At 34.2% G+C, this 1,442-nt stretch overlaps 1 protein-coding gene across 1 annotated transcript; it reads right to left on the reverse strand.

The window, feature by feature from the left end:
- Positions 1–1,135: 1,135 nt before the first annotated feature.
- On the reverse strand, positions 1,136–1,406 carry LOC133337623 (ribonucleoside-diphosphate reductase subunit M2-like; the record flags this gene model as incomplete). The annotated part of the gene is made up of 1 exon (XM_061545834.1): positions 1,136–1,406. A coding segment is annotated over exon 1 (271 nt), but the record flags the coding sequence as incomplete, so codon positions are not given.
- Between the last annotated feature and the right edge of the window lie 36 nt (positions 1,407–1,442).

The following is a 1,442-nucleotide window of genomic DNA, read 5'->3' on the forward strand; positions in this document are numbered from 1 at the left end:
TTTGCGTATTAAAGCTAGAAGTATAATTAAAAAAACACTCAAAATCGAGCTTCAAAATATCAGCATTATTTAAAGGTAGATGCAGTTAAAATTTTGAAAAATGATACAGAAGGGGCTGTGTCCCCGTTTTGTTGGCTTCTAGTTTTATTTTGACACGAAGACCGTGCAAATTAGTCACAAATCGATAGAGAACATAAAAAACTGGTTCGCCTCAACCTGTTTTTACACATTTTTTTACATTAAAGTAGACACAGCTTCCACCAAAATAAAGTTTGGAGGCCAATATCATGAACAGTTTGCAACGACAGATCAATTAACCCAAAACTATTCACTTTTTTTCATATACATAAGTAGTTCCCGAGTTACAAAGGCGTGAACCTCCACTTCAGCTATTTTAAAAAATTGGCAATATTGCCCATATATAATTTTTAAAATTTTTTAAAGTTATTAAAGGAAGTTATTAAAGTTATTGAGGAACACCTAAATAAGATCCCGATAAAAAAATAACTAAAAAAGGTTAACCCATTCGAAAGCTATATCGAATTTACTATGATTGTTGTAGATAGATTATCATTTAAGCATGTATTTAAGTAGATATTATTTTAATGTATATATAATTTTGAGTTCCTACATCTAGATCAGATCCGTATAGAATAATTTAAAGCAAAAAACTTCACGATAGTCCAATTTTTTAATGAGTTACAGAGCTATCTTTGGATGGGTATAAATGTACCACCGTTATTGATCTACGTATACTTTTTTGGTTATTGACCGTAGAGTTAAAAACGTTCGTCTCGAATAAAATTGAAAAACATGAACCTATCAAATTTATATTTCTATCGATTCCACATCTTTCCTATAATTGAGCCATTGTCAATTGTATGTGTAACACATGTGAAAATGCTGGGAATTGCGAGTTATTCCATGCAGAAAGATTTGTCTGAAACGGAGGAACATGAGGTCTAAAACCAATATTTCGATGAGGAACATTTTTGCTGTAGCAAAGTGTATAAACATACATTATTGTTCACATTTTTCTCGACAATCTTACATGAAGAAATCGATACCCGAAGAAAACATGTTTTAAACAGTATAGTTGAAAGAGGCCACCCTATATCACCCATACCCAACACACCTGGTTTCTGTACCAGATATTTGAACATTCTCAGTTCATTGGAGAATGTCAAGCCGGGCAGAAGGCCACGCTTCTTAAGCGAAAAGATGGAGGCAAAACTACAACTGAAAAAGATGCCCTCAACAGCGGCAAAGGCGATGACACGTTTACCGAAGTTGTCCGATTCTGATGAAATCCACTTCCTGGCAGCTGGCATTGTTTCAATGGCATTGAATAGATATTCACGTTGATCGCATTCCTTGATGTATGGATCAATGAGGATGCTATACATTTCCGAGTGAAAATTTTCCATGGCTATCTGGAAGCC

This window comes from Musca vetustissima, unplaced genomic scaffold (assembly GCF_032173495.1).
Source record: "Musca vetustissima isolate MV318-11 ecotype Yass unplaced genomic scaffold, APGP_CSIRO_Mvet_v1 utg307052, whole genome shotgun sequence".
Lineage (NCBI taxonomy): Eukaryota > Metazoa > Arthropoda > Insecta > Diptera > Muscidae > Musca > Musca vetustissima.